General features: G+C 40.1%; 1 protein-coding gene across 9 annotated transcripts in view; it reads left to right on the top strand.

Moving 5' to 3' along the window:
• The window catches only part of MAST2 (microtubule associated serine/threonine kinase 2), a 226,814-nt gene that overhangs the window by 192,017 nt on the left and 16,100 nt on the right, over nt 1-18,697 (top strand). For all 9 annotated transcript variants that reach the window (XM_063345048.1, XM_063345051.1, XM_063345047.1 and 6 more), the window contains 10 exons: nt 1,217-1,318; nt 5,326-5,458; nt 7,122-7,183; nt 7,839-7,924; nt 9,912-10,120; nt 11,504-11,642; nt 12,069-12,201; nt 13,572-13,737; nt 14,777-14,878; nt 16,489-16,611. In XM_063345048.1, the coding sequence (XP_063201118.1) occupies nt 1,217-1,318; nt 5,326-5,458; nt 7,122-7,183; nt 7,839-7,924; nt 9,912-10,120; nt 11,504-11,642; nt 12,069-12,201; nt 13,572-13,737; nt 14,777-14,878; nt 16,489-16,611 (1,255 nt within the window). The remainder of the gene's footprint in view (nt 1-1,216; nt 1,319-5,325; nt 5,459-7,121; nt 7,184-7,838; nt 7,925-9,911; nt 10,121-11,503; nt 11,643-12,068; nt 12,202-13,571; nt 13,738-14,776; nt 14,879-16,488; nt 16,612-18,697) is intronic.

Genomic DNA, 18,697 nt, shown 5'->3' with positions numbered 1-18,697 from the left:
AATAACACTTCTTATTCTGACCTGTGTCAAAATGAGAAATAACGAACTCTTGATTTTTTTGTTTGGTAACAAAGTATCAGGGCTATATTATTTAAAATGCTGCTTGTGTGTTTCTAGCTCTGAATTTCTGCTTCCCTGTGTTTTTATTGTTCTTTTAGGTGATCACCAGTGTGATTTGACTTCTCACCCATATATGTCTTTTTCTTAGACGGCGCTAATGAACAATGCTAAATGAACCTTTAGTTTCTTGCTGCTTGCATCGTTGGTGATAAAATATCATTCCTATAAGCAACTGGCTCATTGTTTAATTTCTGGAGTTTATATTTTGTCATTCTGCTAAAGCCTAATTTTTAGACCATGGGGAAAAAATAGCTGTACTTTGTGTCAGAGTTTTTACTCATTGGAATAATCTTTTTATCACCCTGTAATGAAATACTGTTTCAATTGCGCTTCAGGACTGACCATTGTGTGCTTGAGCAAAAGGAGAGTAATTTGGGGGGTGGTTGTCCAAATCTATCTTTCGTGGTTGTTTTGTTTTTGTTTTTTTTTTTACATTTGCTTAAGTATATGTATTGTTATAAAAAGGACACCCTGTCACCCCCCCCCCCCTTGAAACTAAGCCTTGAATTTATACTGAAATCTGGTAAAGAAGAAGTAGTTCTCTGAATTAGGTTTCTATATGCTCTTTGCTTTGCTCATGTGCTTGGTCTTACATAGAATACAATACAATGCTGTAGTTGTTCACTGGGATTTATAAAAATAAATAAAGAGAAATTAAAGGTCAGGTTTTTCTTGATGATGAACAGTAGTGGTTCAAATTCTAAATGAAAGTAAAGCCTAGAAATATGTGTGGCTGTTAGTAATCATCTAGACGTCAGTATCATGTGGAAGGTAAAATTGATAAAAACCAGTATTCCTAGTTTCATTTTAAAAAATAAAATAAAAGCACATCAGATCTAATACAATTGATAGGTGGTATGATGCAAATAGAGCCTTTGAAATATCTCTTGCGTGATAAAAGGAGTCAGCTGTAATGGAAAAGCTGTATGTAACTTAGCATCTTTGGATGAGCGGAGATCGTTGCCTGCTCTGACTCAGTCATGCCTTTGCTGCTGAATTACAGTTGCTGAGCTGGTGATTGCTCCGCGTTCAGCATCTGACATAAAAATGAAGAGTTCACCGCTAGGACCATAATGTGATGTTCTGCTCTCCGCAGGCCCACGAGCGATCCGAGAGCTCCGAGGTTGCCTTCGTTACCCAACTTGTGAAGAAGCTGATGATTATCATTGCACGTCCAGCTCGGCTGCTTGAGTGCCTGGTAGGTTTGGTCCTTGGGAGAATACGTGTATGATCTAAAGAGTCTGGTGTGTGTTTGGGGAGATAAGGAGCACAAAGCCTTCAAGAGAAAGCTTTAAATTCTCATAAAAGCATTGATGAAAAATAAATCAATATTTTACAAAAAGAAGTACTAAATGTCTTTTGCATTAATATAGAACTATCTTTCCAATGAAGTGTCAGCTGCAACAGCAGCTTAATTATATTTTAGTATAAAGTTTATGGCTGAGGGGGCAGATGTAGCTGTTGACATCATTTCATGCTACTTGATGCCACCTGATTTTCCTCGTGTTTTGAGTAGGTACAGTGAAGAGTGTGTACGTGTATGGTGTGCATACGGTGCCCAGAGAACCGTGCTAAGAAAGAGCTGTCACTAAGGAAGAAGTTCTTGTCCATGATATAGATGATGTTTGGGTTCTTGGACTCAAACTCTTACTGTAGACCCAGCAATTGCAGAGAAACATCATGTCAGGTTTTCCAGCTGTGAACAAAGAGGGATAGGCAAGTGAGAGATCCAAGCAGATTTGGAAGCGTGTGGTTCAAATCCTTTTCAATGTCACTGGAATTATATGGAAAAGCAAGTCTCATTGCTTTTTTTTCAACAACTTGCTCTGGCTAGTAAGACAATATTCTTTTATTTAACTCTAGGATATGGTGAAAAGTGTATAGGCCATCCCAATGAAATAGGCTGCTGTGTCCTGAAGTCGTGCGACTCCAAAAATACTTATGCAGCCTGAACATGCATTCTCACTGTGATTCCACAGCAAGACGGCTAATATAGTTCTTGAATATATATGGAACGAGATGTTCAGGGCTCTGGTGTGCACAGTGTTGTGGTGATTATTGGTTATAGGGGTTCAGTGTCAGTTCCGTGGCACTATTTTAAAAGGGTGTTGGAAAAATTGGTGAAAGCGTAGGGAAGAGTCACAAAAAATTGTTTGAGGGCTGGAGAAGGTGTCACAAACCTGCAGTAGAAACTTAGGAAATAGCAGGATGAAATTCCTTGGCTTGTGTTACATGAGAGGTCGAAGCTCACAATGTAGTGGTTCTTTCTGCACATAAAAATGACAAAGAAGGTACATCTGATTGGGACATTAAAGAAGTTGGCTAAATTAGGAATCTGTGGCTGGATATATATGTGCCGTTAACAACTGAAGCACGTTCTGGGCAGTGTGCACAGGGCTGACTTTTACCACTGGAGTCACTAGCCGGTAAATGAGTTTTTTCAGAGCTTTCTTTGTCAAAGTAGACAAGAGTAGTTCAATGTTTCTAATGATGTCAGCTTTTGAAAACATCTGCTGAGGTACTGGTGAAAATACCAATAGACTTTTGAGGGTTCCCTTATTCCTCCTCCATGACTGTCACATGGATCACTTTGCTGTGAACCCAATAGCGCAAGGAAGACGGTTGTTAGTGATGATGAAGTAGGCTACACAGCTGGAAATACAGATGCCTAGACTTGTTGAAGAAGTCTCCACTAGATTACAGTGAAAATCCTGGACACAATTCCATTCAGACTGGGAATTCTTTGGCTTTCAGAACTACTTTTGTGATTTAGAGCAGTTTTGTGACTCCAGTTATCTTTTAGCCCTTATTCAAAATATCCTTTGGAAGTGAAGGCAATGAAGAAGACAACTAAATTTAAGCTTATTGTGTTTGTATATGCGGTGTTCGCCGTTGTCATTTATTCTTGCGTACGCTTTACTAGTAACACATCATCTCGGAAGGCATGAAACCTCAGTAAGTTTTATGAACCCATCTCCATACCTGCAAGCAGATCCAAACTCAAGCCAGTTTTTAGCTGCAAATCAATAGGTCTCCAGGTTCCTCCATGATCTTCTGCACCTGATGTTCTGCAAAGTGAGTTGGGAGCAGGTGGAGGCCGTAAACTCATTGGGATTTGAGTAATGAACTCCAAAGCATGTAGTGACAACCTTGACAATGAAGTGGCTAGACTTCAAAGTATAAAAATAGTATTTGTATCTGTATATTAGTCTGTCCTGCTTGTTTAACCTTGATTGCCTTTCTTGCAATTTTTTCCATATATAGATTTTATTATGCTGACATGAAGACTAAGGTATTAATGTCCCTTTTATCCTTTAAAAGAACACGAAATATAGCAATGGATAGTCTACCATTTAAACAGCTTGAGAACTAAATTTCTTTTTTTAAAAAAAATATTTTTTTGGTAATTTAACGTCTGGCTTCATTGTTTGTGAATTTATAAACAAATATTCTAAGATTTAATATTAATGTTAATTTTAGTAACACAGCTCATTCTTATTTCTTCCTTGTAAATGAAATAACTGACCATATAGGCAGTGGTTGTGGTGGTTGTGATTGTTTTAACTGGGTGAAGTGTTTTAAACTTCAGTTATTTGGCTTCAGTCTTTGTATAACCTGTTGGACTGTGAAAGGTTTATTTATGGACTGAGTCTCTCAGGCTTCAAGAAAATAATAATGATGTGGGTTTTGCATCACTGAAACCATCTTTTGGGATGTAATTTATTTTTTTTCCAGATTATTTTTCCATAGCATTTGCTTCTGCTTAGTAGGGGTCATTCTTCTCCATTTAAGTAAAACTGTTTTCAGATGATTAAATAAATCTACTAAAAAGAAGACAGAGTTGGAATGTGTTTAATTTCTTAGTTTTTTGTATGTTGGAATTTTTTGTCACCAGACCTTTTTTCTTTTGTCCTTCACTCACCAATAAAAGACCTACAGTTGTATCTTGAAGAGTTCTTCCCTCACGCCACTCCACTCCTCCAGTAGTGCAGTACGTTGACCATCTCTCTCCTGTGGTCCTCGCTGGTCTGGCTCCTGCTCTCTGACAATTCCGAGGCAGCTGATGAATCCTTTTCCAGCAGAGTTAGGAAGGAATTTGCTTTCTTACATTGTTGCTGTCTTTGGTGACAGCACGTGTCTAAGCAGCATTGCTTAAAGCAATCAAGAAAAAGTGCGTCTTTTCTCTGTTTCTCTAAGCGTTCAAATGTATTTACGTCATCACATTTGTTTTTCTTGTTTGCAGTTCTGTGCTCTCTTTTCCCTTACGCTGCTGAGCACATTCCTGGCGCTTCTTTTCCGATGCCCTCACAGCTGTACGCTGTCACTCTTCCCGTTTTATCCTCACATTTCACTAGAAAAAGTTTTTGAAGAGCCTTGGCAAGGCTGCTTGTTGCAGGCAAAGGATGAGGTTTGTAGGGGACAGTTAAAGGTAACTAGTGAACTTGCTTCTAAGCAGGGTGCTCCAGCTGCCAGAAGCTTGTCTTTTATTTCCAACTGCATCTGTTAGTCTAGTAAAAGAGATCACACCGTATAACCTTACCTTGCCTTAGAGACCACGTACACCACGACTGAGTTGATAAGATGATCCTGTACTGTATAGTACAAGAAATACTGCAGCAGTATTTCTTATATAGAAAGTGAAATCTTCTCTGCAAAATAGCAATTGCTGTTTTATTAATAATTTAATTAGCAATTGCTAAGGTCGGGACAGTTACAGAAGCAGATTGGGCGTATGGTTTGATCAGAAGTGACATTTGAAAGCCGGAGAGGCTTATATTGGCTTAACTCACCTGTCAGACGGAGGTGGCAGGAGAAGGCACCTCAGTCCTCCTCACAGACCTTTCCCTGGCCCATCTCAGTGTGACGGAGTCGGGAGGTGTGTCTGCATTGGTGCTTACGTTATCATGACCTTACTATCCGATAGCCTGTGTTTGGTTCATAAAAAGTCCCTGCAGTCCTTGTCCGGTTTTGATTTGCAGATCTAAGCCAGCGGACGTCCGGCAGGCTGTAAATGTCTGTCATTTTTGCAGAGCAGGGCGGTACGCGTTGTCTTGCTTGTTGTAACTGCAAATGTTTCACGTCACTGCTGAGCCCAGAATTAACTTCAGATGTTTCTGAAGAATCTCCTACACGGGGGAGAAACCCTTTGTAACTGTTGAGCTGAATCATGTACCTCTCTCTGTCTCTCTCACCACCTTGCTGTAGGAGTTCGATCCTGAAGAGTTCTACCATTTGCTAGAAGCTGCAGAAGGCCATGCCAAGGAAGGGCAAGGAATTAAATGCGACATTCCTCGTTATATTATCAGCCAGTTGGGACTCACCAGGGATCCCCTGGAGGGTGAGAACTCTTGTTTTGTACTCTCCAAACTGCTTGAAAGGATAACCAGATCTCCTGGTCACTACATAGCTGAAGGAGGCTTTTATTTTATTGGTTTAATTTCAAGGCCATTTTTCCTTATTTTCTTGTTTGCTGTCAAATTCTAGACTGTCCTTTCCAGCCCCATGTCTCAAAGGAGCGTTGCTGGGGTAAGGATCGCACATCAACAGTGACAGTTCTTTACTTATGATGTTAATAATGTCTCCCTGTATTATAGCTGAAACAATGTTAGAAAATGGCTTTATGATTTAACTGTTTTCTTTGTGCTGTTGGACAGTGAAAGTAAATTTACCCGTTACTTTTCTGACCTGCCTGCTTGCTGTGGCCTGGTTGGAAAGTATCCTGTCATTCCACTTTGTTGTCTTCTCTGGGAAAAGCGTGTTTGTTGTGATTTTTCCATGAGAAACGAGGACTAGCATGAATTTTTAGGTGGAGATGAGATTGTGTTTTTACATCTTGCATAGCAGCAAAACCAAAAGAGAGTAATGCTTTAGAAGACAGTGGCGGCTTTTCTGCTAGGTCCCAGAATTGCATATGGTAAATTGACGATGCTGTAATCGTACAGAGGCCCAGAACATCCTTACTTTGGAATTTGAGAGTTGCTATCTCTGCCTGGCACTTTGCTAGCTGCATCTCTTCTCCTATGACAAGTTTTGTGAGCATGCACGACTTGCTCAGCAACAATAGAAAGTGTGACAGAGACCGGAGGTTACTGCAGAATATTTCAGCAATTGAACCGTACTTTTTGTTTTCTCAGGAGAGCATAATTTTAGCATAAATTAGTCGTCTGGATAGGACTAGTTTAACTTCTATGGTGTTTACCAGAATGACAGTGACAGGTTGACTTCAAGTGAAAAGCTCTTCGGGAAAATTTCTACCAAAGATTGCTAAATGCAATTTAATAGCATTTGTTGAAATCTGACATTAAAGAGAAATTTCCTTTGATCCCTGTCATGGGAGAGAACCTTTCCATCACTAATTCCCCTTACTAAAGTCAAATTTTCTTTAGAAATGTGTGGAGATGTCAAGGTGCATTATTTCCTTTCTGTAAGGAGGGCACCCAGAAATGTCACTGATGTCTGCGCAGAGACTGGTAGTTAATGTAGGATTTGGTTTGGCAAAGTTTGTAGCATCTCCTAAGAGAGCTGAGTAGCCTAAACTAACTGACTTTCTCCCCAGTTTGCTGCTGCTCAGCATTTTGCAGAATCAAGGCACATTTCATGGAGGGAGGTTGTTTGAAATGTAAAGCTTTTTCTTTTCTGGAGTACAGAGGTGCCACCAGGCTATACGCAGACATATATGCATGGAATAGGTTTTAATATTAACTAGCCTAGTGGTTTCCCCAAACTTGCATTTATTGCTTTTACTTATTATAGAAACCACCTAGAATAAGTCAGGCTGAAATTGGAACAATTAATTATATTCATCTTTGTATAAAATACTGCCTACAGCTTAAAAGATGTTAAAGGTTATCACTGTATAATTGGGGTGGCTTTTTACAGAGGGGGAAAGATGTCCTTCCTCATCTAGAAGCACCTCTTTAAGATCCTGTTTGTCTAGTATAAACAAAGAGAATAGTGTTTGATTGAGATCATTAGGAGTAATCTTTCCTCTTTCTTTTCAGAAATGGCCCAGCTGAATAGCTATGACAGCCCAGACACTCCTGAGACAGATGATTCAGTCGAGGTAAAGCAGTAATACACTCACTCTGTCTAGTGCTTTTTTTTCTCTGGAAAGAAGTAGTCTACAGTGAAGAATTAATTATAACGCACAGTAATTTTGATTACCAAAAAAAAAAAAGTGCTGACATTTAAAAGTGCATGTTAAAACTGGAGTATACGCTCATAAAAACATGGAAATCTCTGTACTGTGGTGGTGAAATGCTTAAAAGTTGCAAACAGGCATTATCATCAAGTTTTGATTTTTTTTTTTTTTAGATTTGTAAACAAAAATAATTTGAAGAGATTCTTTATATCTGTGTTTGTAAAACGTGGTGGGTATTGAAGAGAGTTGGCTTTAGTAACGGACTGTTGGGAAAATTTAACTATATAACTCACTAGGTTTCTAAAATCCTTAGTTGTTTACTTTATTGGTATTTTAAAAATTTAATGTTGGGGAAAGGCCTGAATCTTATAGTCCACTGATTGTGCTAATAATTGGGGAGGGAATCTGCAAGGGTCCTCGGGATACAGACCGTTGTCCTAAAGCTGAGGACTCCAGTGGTTCATAAATGGATTGAGTTTGGGTGAAAGCTGCTTAAAGAAGAAAAGGACAAAAAAGTGAGGTGTAGAATGGAGTAATTCATGCTCCTGATTTCCATTTTCTTGCTGTCTTTCCCCAGAGCCGTGGGGCCTCTGTCCAGTCAAAGAAAACTCCATCCGAAGAAGAGTTTGAAACTATTAAACTGATCAGTAATGGTGCTTATGGGTAAGGCTTTTTCAGACTTTGCTTTAGAAGAAAATACTATTATTGTCCAACCCAGGGAAGGGCTGTAGCACAGTTTGGCAAACGACTGTTTTTTGTTGGGTCCAAAGCATAGATGAATCTTACTTGAGTCTTACAGAGGTTGCACACTTGTCATGTCCTCTGCATTCTTCTGGGAGATGCCATTTTCTTGCACTTTCTTGGAGTTTCTTAGACAAAAGCCCCGTACCTGGACGTAGTTCCTGCTGTGAAGTCCTTACATTGCATTGAAGCACTGGCACACTCCTTCCCGCTCAGGAAAATTAGTCGCCCTACAGTAAAGCTTTCAGGATATGGTATTCCTAATCCCTCTGATGCAAATTTTCTGAAGCCCTTCCTAGCTGTGACTTCAAGCTGGTTTTCCGGTAACTATTTCTGCACCGTTTCTTTGTGGTAGGTAGGTGAAATATAGACACTTCAGTACTGTAGCTTGAGATGACAGAAACATTTTCCCTAAATATTGTCTCTAGGGAAAATACCGTCACTTAGTTTATTGTAAGGTTTCCTAAGTAATAGTAAAAAGATGTAGTTCCATGAGTCTGAGAAAATTGTTTTGCATCTATTTCCTTACTGCTTAGCAAGGCAGTCTCTATTTCCTTTCATGCTGTCTGGTTAAGTCCTGTGATTTGTGTTTGTTTAAAGCCTGAGCGAGTGAGGGTAAAATCCTGTAGTTGCAAACGTTATTGGTGATTCATTGAAACGGCAAGAATATTGAGGGAGTAGTAGTTTATGCTTTTCCATTCTTCCATGTATTCAGATTATATATGTAACACGTGGCTGTTCGCGAGCGCTTGAAATACTAAAAGAAATGCTAAAATTACATTGGGACAAATCTACTGTGAGAAGTAATACAGTGAAATTGCTATTAGATTTTATTATCCATTGAAGAATCCAGAATGAATATGGTCAGTTAAAATTTTAACCGCTGATACAAACCTATCCAGAATTTTAAAGACGGTTCCTGACTCTTTGCAATTCATAAATCCTTACCAGTGATAGTCATTAGGTTGTAACTGAAAAGCAGTGATATTCAGTGGGCCATAACAGCAAAACCTGAACATGTGCTTGAGTGTTTTGTTTGAAGTGGCTGCTTAGTTAACAGCAACTCATTTTTTGAAAATTATATGTGGAAAAAGTGTAAGCATATTTTTTTAGTCAGTGAAGACGTGACGGAGCAGGTCAAAGAGGCACATTGTTAGACAAGAAGATTTTATACATTTTTCGGTTGTGTTTCTGTACAGGCCCCATGATTTAAATGTAACTTTGAAAAAAGGGGAGAGAGGTGGTAGTTTTGCGGTTACTCATATCTATCTTCATACTGGGTGTATTTTATAGCCAGCTGCTGGTGAGACACAGTACCATGTTAAATGTAATATACTCCAGAGAAAAGGAAACAAGTACTGATTCAATAAGGCAGGCAAACTGGATGAAAATTTTATTTGCAAACTGTATTATTAATGTGCAGGAATCTAATGATCTGCAAATGATAGAAATGTAAGAGATACTTTACTGAAGGAAATCCCTCGCGACAGTGTTGCGTCAAATTAATTTTATGGAGCTTGGAAAGAAATTGTGCTGATTCCATATGTTTTGGACAATTTTTAAAGTGAAATGGTGACTGTAGTGTTGAAAAATACATGCCTCTGCAATGATGCTTAAAGAAGTTTGGGACATTTGTGTCTGAAATATCTCGCTAGTCGCGTCATTGAAAATGCTGCTTAATTCAAGAAGGCAGAGTAGATTTTGAAAGAAACATCATGGGGTTCCTTCTTTTTCTAGGGGAGCTTGACACTGAAGTGGGATTTTATGGAGTCACAGATAAGTCTGTCAGGATCTATCCAAAATAGTTACCATCACTGTTTTTAAAAAAAAAAAAAAAAAAAAAAAAAAAATCCCCAAAACCAGTTTGAACTGAAAATGGAACTTTTCCTCTTGGTATGTGGTTTTCTAGAGCGGTGTATTTGGTGCGACACAAGACCACCCGTCAGCGTTTTGCCATGAAGAAGATCAACAAACAGAACCTAATTTTGAGAAACCAGATCCAGCAGGCTTTTGTGGAAAGAGATATCTTGACGTTTGCTGAGAACCCTTTTGTGGTCAGCATGTTCTGCTCCTTTGAGACCAAGCGCCACCTGTGCATGGTTATGGAGTATGTGGAAGGTATGGTTGTCATTATCTACACCTGCAAAGGGGCCTTGGGTAGGATGGATGTGTAGTGTGTGTGCAGGGTGTCTCCTCGTAAGGGATGACATTTCCAAGTGACTTATGTCTACTTTTCTCCGTAAGACTGGTCAGGGCACTGCTCTGAACACAATAAACAGGAAGACCTTCTCATGCGTGTGCTACTCCTTTCTTCACGGAAAGTGAGCTCAGTCAGCCCTGCAGTCGCAGGGGAGGTCGTGGTGCCCTTTTAGGGAGGAATATATGGACTGCTTGGGCTGAGCCGGAGAAATGAGTCATTTACCGCTAGCACAGTTTAGCGTAAGGAGATACTCCATTTGTGAATCCCTGTGACTAATACAACATGATTGCAGCGGAGCTGAGGAAACATAAAGCCACATGGAGAAAACTGCTGGGGTCAGAAGTCAGCACGAACTTTCCAGTCTTCACTGGAAAGAAATCCTCCCGCTCTCCTGTGGGATGGCATGGCTAGATCCATACCGTGTTTGCTTGGCATTACAGTTAGAAAAAGACAGTTAAGAAACGTCACCAAGCACCGCACTCTTAGTTCTTTAGCAGCCTTTTTAAAAATACAGTGTTATTGTATGCTGGTTTTTATTTGTTTTGCTTATTCTTTGGACTATTATTTGATATTATTTTATCACTGTATCTACACTGTATCACAGTGTAAGCACTATATTTCCACTGGTGGATAGGATTGATTTCTTATGGCTGGCTTGCTTGCTTGGATGAATGTCTGTGAGAAATAAGCTTATAGTTATTCTATCAGTGTTCTTTCTGATAAATTACTGGAATGAAAACAGATGTATTGACATAAAAATTTTTAATATTAATTCCTATTTGCAAGTAGAGATGAAGGTCAAATGAAATGTGTGGCCAGTGTTCCTCAAGAAGCTTGAATCAGGAGACCACAGGCTTATTTTCATTACTACCAATGTGTCCAAAGGCACGGCTGCCTCTCCATGCGTAGGGAGAGCTGGTTTGTAGTTGTAGATGTTTTTACTTACTATTTTAAGAAGCTTGTATATCAGAAGTAGTGTGTGTCTCAAAGGTGGAAAACAAAGATGTTTATAGAGAGGCCAAACCGTCATGAACTGCCCTTTCTTCGAGGCTTGCTTATGGTTTGGAAACAGCATCTGTACAGTTCTTGAGCAACATACATGGATCTCAATTTTCCTAAGATTTTAATAGTTACTTGAAGCTCAAGATGGAGTGCAGAGAGCGCTTCAGAATTCAGGTTAACAGGGCTGAGAGAGACAACCTTTAGGAAACTTACACTAATCTAGTATTATAGATCTGTAGCTGTTCTTTCTTACTGGTATTTGCCGTTTCACTGTGCCATATTTGCAACTTTTTTTCTAGGAGGTGACTGTGCTACCCTTCTCAAGAACATTGGTGCCCTACCTGTTGATATGGCGAGGATGTATTTTGCTGAGACTGTTCTGGCATTGGAGTATCTACACAATTATGGGATTGTTCACCGTGACTTAAAACCTGATAAGTAAGTCTTCAGCTTTTCAGAAGCTGGAGGGAGAGAACCAGTTCTTCGGGGGCTTTCTCCCTAAGCAAGAGGACATGGGGTCTAGAGACAGTAGAGATCTTCAGTGGCATCTGACATGTGGGAGATTTTGTGGAGTCTTTTGCTATGATGTGAAACCAGATAGACACTGAGAAGGGGTGGGAAGAACAGATACTGTCTCAAAGCTGTTGCTACTGATGAAATTATGGCACAAGGTAGCCTGATTTCTAGTTGCCTTGGCTGCTCTGTGATATTCAGTTGCGTAGGAGGTTCCTTCCAGGTGTTTGATGGGGACGTAACACTGAGAACTTGCTTAGCATTATCTTGGGCTCTTCTTTTTTTTTTAAATTGCTTTTGGGAAAAAATTAATTGAATGTTGGATTATTTTGCTGCTTCTCTTTCTTCTAGTCTCCTGATAACTTCCATGGGTCACATTAAATTAACAGACTTTGGACTGTCTAAAATTGGATTAATGAGTCTTACAACAAATCTTTATGAGGGACACATTGAGAAGGATACCAGGGAATTCCTGGACAAGCAGGTAAGCTGAAAAATTTTGTCTGTTGATGTGGGATCAGATGCAGGATTCTGTCTCAGGATAGGATCAGAGTTTGTAGCATTCCCTCTCTGCCTCGACACTGTGCTGTGCATTGTAGAATGGGAGGAAAAGATGCAAGTCCTTTCTCACCTTTGTGCATAAATTGGTGTTGTTCGTTATTTCGACTTGTTTGGAGTGATGTAGTTCAGCTCTTACTTCAGGATATCGGAAGTCTGTCCCAGGCAGCAGTGCGGGTGTGAACAGAAGTTGATTTAGGGATGTAATATGGATTTTGCTAGAAGGTTGTTCCACAGTCTCCCCCTTCTGGTGCTTAGAAAGTTCATGGCAAGTTCCTATATGTGTCTTCTTGTAATTTTGTCTGATGGCTTAAACATTGATTTTTATCCCCGTGGTATTTACGAAGGGTCATTTTTCTCCTTAGCCTTCATTTTGCCAGGCTTAACCAGCTAAGTTCTTCTGGGTAACATGATAGATTTTCTTTTGATGAATGAATAGCTCTTCCATGTACCTCTTCCAGCTTGAGTTGATATTTCCTGTGCATCGTTGACAGGAACTATACCGTTCTGGATGCAGGCTCACCAGTGCCTTGTATAATGGGATTAAAAAATGCTTCTCTCTTCTGGAAATACCTAGCTGAATTTATTATTTTTTTTCATCTGCGCCAAGTGTTAACTCGTCGTCATCCTGTGCTATTCCTTTGCTTCTGAGTAACGATGTTTTTTCTCACAGGAACTCTCTTTGGTCACTAGATCATGGTCTTGCACTTCGCAGTGTTATATTCTTTTTTACAACTGTTTTGTTATTGTTGCTGCTTCTAAGCTAAGCCTGAGGCAACTTAGAACTTCCAGTGTGATTTCCTTAGCCATTGGCTGTGCCAGCTGTACCTCCCAAGTTTAAATGCTGAAGCGTGTAATCATGCTGTGCTGCTAATTCTGCATCTGTGAAACTAAATTCTGCTAGCACCGAGGTGTGAGAGGTTTGTCAAAACTCAGCTCCTGATAGCTGTAGCTGTGCCAGTAGACATCCATCAAGCAGACAGATCTATACTCACGGAATACGCGTTTTTCCCATATGCTTTACTATACATGCACCAAAGAACCTACTTAGCTGGCATGTCCACACTAGGAACATCGCGTAGTGTGTGGTGTCAGTTCTGTGTGGGTCATGTGTTCATCATAGATAGACTCTTGCTCCGTGGAAGTAGTTCACAGCATAAAGGGGTTAGTGATAAAACATTCCTTGTAAAGCTCTGAGGGGGAAAAGTAAAAAAAAAAAAAAAAAGAACAAAAATAAGCTTTGATGTGAATTTGGCAATTCGTAGGTTTATTGCTTTCTCGTGTGTTTCTTTTGAGGTCTGTGGGACTCCGGAATACATTGCGCCAGAAGTGATCCTGCGCCAGGGCTATGGGAAGCCCGTGGACTGGTGGGCCATGGGAGTTATCTTGTACGAGTTTCTAGTCGGCTGCGTCCCGTTCTTTGGGGACACTCCTGAGGAGCTGTTTGGACAAGTGATCAGTGGTACGTTTCTGTGCTGGTTCTGAAGGGGTTTTGAAGTGTGCCATGAAGTAAAACCTTGAAAATACCGAGGATCCACAGTTTAGTCAGGAAAAACTAGGTATAAAATAATGGGGTTTCATTTTAAAATATTTACCTTTCTGTGCCAAAGTAGCATCCATCTGATTCCAGCTATCGGAAGTGGTTGAGTCGCTTAACATCTTGCTAGATAGCTCTGTCATTGCGCATGATGTGGGAGTCATGCAAACCCTTGTGGGATTGGGGAAAAATATTTGGGGATTTTTCTGTTCTGTCTTTTAACTTAAATGATGGAGAATATGAGAGGAGCAGCCGCCAACTGGTCTAATTCCGATTTTGGTTATTGATTCTGTAGGTGCAGATTTCAGTCAATTACTAATGGCTGTATAAATGAAATAAAAGGGAAATTCTAAGCAAAACACATTGAAACCGTTGTATTCGGTACCTTTATGTCTTGTGGCTTTTTAAACCTGTCCTGCTTGGAGCTGGACAAACAATTGCTTTGTGTTCTCTCAGTGAATATGCCAGTGAAAACATTTCCTATTGGGAATGCTTTCTGAAACAGTAAATTTTTAACACGCTTGGCAAATGTCCTTTGTAAAAAGCAAATTTCAGCAAAGAACTAAATATGATGCATGAAATCGTTACCTGTGAATTGTTCTCTCTGTTCCAAGTGTAACGAGTGTGGAATGTGCGGGCACGAGATACAGCCACAGTATTGTCAGTGTCTTTGTTTATGGATTGTCATGGAAGCCCCATTTCATACTTTATTAATAGAGTTCTTAATGCTTTTTTTCTCCACAAGCACTGCTTGGATTGACAGCAGCTTTAGCTGACGCTGAATTTTATGCATTTTGGAAAATGTCAATGCTTGAATTATATTAAGTATGCAAGCTGCTGAATTCAAGGTATTTACGATTCTGGGGCAGTACCGAACGCTGCGTTTTACAGTATAGGAATGTGAATGGTTATTCAAATTGGTCATGAAGCTGGTAGAAAATGTCAAGTCTCTTTTTGTCCCCAGATGAAATTGCCTGGCCAGAAGGTGATGATGCACTGCCACCAGATGCCCAGGACCTCATTTCTAAGCTTCTCCGCCAAAATCCTCTGGAAAGAATGGGAACAGGTAGGAGCCTTGCGTGTAGAAAAGTACTGAAGCAGGAAAAGAAGCTGCCTTGCCAGTGATGCATGCCCACCCATGTTGAAAAATGCTCGTCTAGGGCTGGGGAACAGTTTATGCTGCATTCAGTGAATCCTGTGTGATGAAGCTCTGAGAATTAGTGTAGATTGTACCTGAGTCAGACAGATGTGACTGCCTCCTTTGGGAAACAAGAAAGGAGCACTGTCAGTTTGGCAACATAACTTCTCAAATTTGTGCTGTTCCATTAAAGGCTTGAGGGTAGTGTCTCCATTTGAACAGTTCATAATCAGATTTCTTTGAAGTTCTCTTTGAGTAGGGGCTCAATCCCCTACATGGATGTGAACTCCTGGGTGTAATCAAACGCATGAGAACTTTCCCGTTCCTAGAGGCCTGGACTGTAGAATTCTCCAAACATACAGCAAAGTCTGATAATCTCTTTGGCAAAGTCAGATGTGTATGTCAATCTTTCTGTATGATAATGTCAGATTTAAAGTTTGACAAGTCAACACTTCTCATTTCCTGATAGTAAATAACCATAAATAATCTCTAGCTGTGCTCTTGTTTTAAAATCATTTGTGTGACACTGCAGCTTTACAGCACAGTCTGTTTAATTTATCTGATTTAATTTTGGATTTTCAATTGGAAACTACACTTTAGGGATAAAATAAAAACTTACATATATAACAATTCCAAAAGGCACATGTACTCAGCAGACTTAACACACGTGCGCACAAGGGTGATGAATAGATCATGAATTAATAATGATATCAGATGGTTTTCACATGTTCTTCTTTACTTCAAATACATGTACTTGAAAGATGTTGCTGTCATGGAAAAGAGGTAGAGGTTCTTGCCTCATAAAATGAGTAGATGGACTGATTTTTTTGATTTCTTACATACCTGTAGTGCTGAGGCTGCTGTTCCACTTGGCATCTCGTAGTGCCACTGGCACTCAGCAAACCTTTTATCTCTTTTCCTCTGCTATTTTCTTTTTTTAAAAAGACAGTAGTATCTTTTATGAATATTAATTTCATTTGGGAAAAAATGCATATACTAGTAGACAGACAATCCTTAGTTTTTCCTTCTTAGTTTTTCTTTCCTTGGGTAGCCAAGATTCTGAGGTTAATAACAAAAGATACTAATTCAGGAAGATATGTAAGCCCCTGCCTTGTTTTAAGCACATTGAATGAGTTTATTAATGAGAGTGGAGCCATGCACACGCTAAGTACCTTTCTGAGTTTGCTCTCTTTATTTAGATGATATTTAGAGTTTGGAAATTTTAAATTAAGATGTTAATTAGTTCTTAATCTTGCAACTTGCTGTCGAGCGTAACAGCAGATGCCGTCTTCCAGCCAGTTGAGTCATGTGTTGTCATTAAACAGGAAGAGGAGGTGGGAAGGAGGAAATCTTGTTCAGATTTCATCGTGCATCACCACTTTGGTAAAAGGATAAGTCGTGTCTCAAAATTCCTGAAAAATGTGTGACTTAAATGTACTCGGGTACATTCGCTTAGGCTCTCAGTGCTTTTAAGGTTTGTTTTTCTTTTTATGCAAATGCTGAAAGAAATACTTTGCAATAAAAGATGCTTATTTCAGGTAGTGCCTTTGAAGTGAAACAGCATCGGTTCTTTAAAGATTTGGACTGGAATGGATTACTTCGGCAGAAAGCTGAATTCATCCCGCAGTTGGAATCTGAGGATGACACGAGCTATTTTGACAGTAAGACTAAAGACTAAACGTCATATTTTTTGTGCCTATTTCATTTTTAAAATTTTTATGTCATTGTTAGAAATTGAATAAAACACTTGATGGAAATTGCTTTAAAAAGTTTCTGTTGAATGTCAAGTAAGGTTTCTTTGAAAGCAAGTGAATTTTAAATGAAAAAAATGTGGCTGCTGAAGTCAATTGGCCTTTCACTGGTGCCTGTGGTCCTGCCAGCCGTGGCTCCGCGGCAAGAGATGCGGCGGTTGTTATGCTGGGTTTATTACAGTACTTCCAAAACATTTGGTATATCCAACTTCCAAGAGTTTTTGAGCAATATTATCATTCCCTAGTGACCTTTTTCAGCCAATGAGTGGTTTTTTAAAAAAAAAAAAAAAAAAAAAAAAAAAAAACAAACAAAACCCAAACGTTCAAGACACGTATATAAGGAAAATTCTTTAGCGATTTAAAGTAACTTAAATTATTTTCACTGCGAGTCTATCACCTGTTTTTTTTTTAGTATTGTTAACTGTAATGAGATGTGAAGTGCCTGTCTGGTGTGTATAAATGTCTGGGAGCTGCCGTGGTATCAGTGCTGTGTAAGATTCCTGGTATTTCCAGATAAGCACCAGACAGAGTCGGCGCTCTTGGGTGAGATGGGAGGAGCGTCACGTGAGGGATGGGAAGGTCTCTGCTCCCTACCTTTTCTCATTTGACTTGGGGAGCAGAGCAGGCGGAAAGGGCTTGGGCTTGTCACTGGTCAGGGGGGTCTTTCCCCCACTCCAGCTGCAGCACAGGATGATACTGGGCTATTTCAGGTTCCTGAGCCATGGAAATTTCTGCCCTACTTCAATGGAATCTCTTCCATCCTTCTCCCAGGGACTTGCTGACTCTGTACGAAGCATGTTTTTGCTCTACTCCTCTGTTTTATGGGGATGGAGAGAGCAGCCTGCCTCCATCCCCCCAGCTACCATGCTGCAAAAACAGAGATCCTATTTAGATAATGTGCTCCCAGTTTGGGGAAGAGGCTTTTAGGCTAGCGGTTGGATGGAGAGACAGACAGACTGAGCAATCTCCACGTGCTCGCTGCGGAGAGCAGTTTGAGTCAAGCTGTGCAGAGAGGGCAGAAGTGTGTGGTTTTTTTCATGTATTGAGGTTACATTGGTACAACATACATGTAGAAACTGAGGTGGTGATGTGTTCCCCCAGCTCGTTGGACTTACTGGACATTGAACTTGAGCTCTGGTCAGTGAAAGGGGTCAGTGACTGGGAGAGGCTCAGCACAGCAGCCGTCAGGGGATCCTGCTGGGTAAAAGCACCACGTTCTGTTCAGTGGTGCAAATCACTGGGTCTGTCAAGTAGGAGTGGTGGCAAACTCCCCCAGTGCCCAGGCGTGCTCAGCAGGTTGGCGGGGTGACTTTGATGTGAGCCCTTTATAAAGGCTGGAATTCTCACGTCAGGAAATATCTCACATAGACACTGATAAGAGTTGGCGTTGCTGTTATAAACCCCAACGCAGAAAATTTTAGAATTTACAAAAGTAGCTTTCTGGCTGATACAGTGCAGCAAATTTGGCTCAGTATAGCTATCAGCTTTCTGTAGCCAAACTTATTAATGCCTGCCCTGCAAAATCCAGTGTGGCTGGCTTAGAAATCCAGTGCTGCAAATCTCAAAGCTCAAAATCTCTTTGGAGGCAGTTTAGATTTTTGCATTAAAAAATAGCTCTGCATATTGGCTGCTCGCCCATTTTCTTTCACAAAACCTAATCCTTTTTCTAGTGGTAGGAGGGAGAAGAGGAAATATTTTTTGGGGGGGTAAATATTTTTATTTTTTAAAGAAAGCTTGTCTGTGTGTATGCGGGACAGACTTTGTACAATCATAAAGCTGTTTATTGGAAACTGGGACAGTGAATTGTTTTCTGTGTTTCCTTCCATACAGTTGTTTGCCATAGGGAAGAAACATCCCTACCACGAAGGGTCTGCAGGATTAGACACCTGCTGACTATCTGCTGCTTTTAGAATAGGATACAGCTGATGGTGTAAGATAAATTCAGTAGGAAGGAGGTATTTTCACTGCTAATTGTACAGGATGAGCGCAACTGTCT

Source organism: Chroicocephalus ridibundus, chromosome 8 (assembly GCF_963924245.1).
Source record: "Chroicocephalus ridibundus chromosome 8, bChrRid1.1, whole genome shotgun sequence".
Classification (NCBI taxonomy): Eukaryota; Metazoa; Chordata; class Aves; order Charadriiformes; family Laridae; genus Chroicocephalus; species Chroicocephalus ridibundus.
The sequence above is the reverse complement of the archived record's forward strand: the minus strand, read 5'-3'. Positions and strand labels throughout refer to the sequence as shown.